Source organism: Ciona intestinalis, unplaced genomic scaffold, assembly GCF_000224145.3.
Source record: "Ciona intestinalis unplaced genomic scaffold, KH HT000630.1, whole genome shotgun sequence".
NCBI lineage: Eukaryota > Metazoa > Chordata > Ascidiacea > Phlebobranchia > Cionidae > Ciona > Ciona intestinalis.
This window is the reverse complement of record NW_004190951.1, coordinates 5,604-6,599: the sequence shown is the minus strand read 5'-3', so window position 1 is coordinate 6,599 and position 996 is coordinate 5,604. Positions and strand designations below refer to the sequence as shown.

Sequence of the window (996 nt, the reverse complement as noted above, 5' to 3'; positions counted from 1 at the left end):
TCAGCTACTCCTTGCGCCAAGCCTTGTCCTGCGGCCAATTGATCGGCCTTGGAACCGAAAGCGACGTCTTGTGCTGAATCGTCGTCAGACATGGTGATGGTTTCGTAAGCGCCACCTTGGATTACGATGCCAGAGTCGGCTGCCGCGTGTCCAGCTGCTCCGTGCTTGCCGCCAAAGTATCCGTATGGGTAGGCTTGTTCGTGGCCTGCACCTGCAGCGGCACCTGCGCCGAGTACGGTTTGACCAGGTTGGAAGACGGTCTTGCTCACCTTGCCGCCCTTCTTGCCTCCAGCAACGAGAGCGTCTGCGCCTTGAGCGCCTTGGGCGAGGCCTTGGCCTGCAGCCAAGTTGTCGGATCCCATGCCAGCCTTTACGACTCCGTCCGATGCTCCATCGTCGTAAGTTTCAGTGATGAATGAGCCGCCATCGATGACGATGCCCTGCATGGCTGCTCCGTAACCTTCCGCGCCTCCGTAGTATGGTCCGGGTCCACCATAAGGATGTCCCTGTTCCATTGCCTTTCCGAGTGCTCCCGCGCCGAGTGCAATGGATCCAGGAACGAACATGGTCTTGCTCACATCGCCGCCGTAGTCCTTGTCTCCGACGTAGATGTCCGAATCAGCTGCTCCTTGCGCCAAGCCTTGTCCTGCGGCCAATTGATCGGCCTTGGAACCGAAAGCGACGTCTTGTGCTGAATCGTCGTCAGACATGGTGATTGTTTCGTAAGCGCCACCTTGGATTACGATGCCAGAGTCGGCTGCCGCGTGTCCAGCTGCTCCGTGCTTGCCGCCAAAGTATCCGTATGGGTAGGCTTGTTCGTGGCCTGCACCTGCAGCGGCACCTGCGCCGAGTACGGTTTGACCAGGTTGGAAGACGGTCTTGCTCACCTTGCCGCCCTTCTTGCCTCCAGCAACGAGAGCGTCGGCGCCTTGAGCGCCTTGGGCGAGGCCTTGGCCTGCAGCCAAGTAGTCGGATCCCATGCCAGCCTTTACGACT

The 996-nt window shown here is 59.5% G+C and overlaps 1 protein-coding gene across 1 annotated transcript in view; it reads right to left on the bottom strand.

Annotated features, from left to right (window-relative positions):
• Nucleotides 1–8: 8 nt before the first annotated feature.
• Nucleotides 9–996, bottom strand: part of LOC101242292 (uncharacterized PE-PGRS family protein PE_PGRS54-like) — a gene marked incomplete at its 3' end in the record, with an annotated part of 6,399 nt that continues 5,411 nt past the window's right edge. The window contains exon 4 of the mRNA XM_018816736.1: nucleotides 9–955. Coding sequence (XP_018672281.1) covers nucleotides 9–955 — 947 coding nt within the window. The remainder of the gene's footprint in view (nucleotides 956–996) is intronic.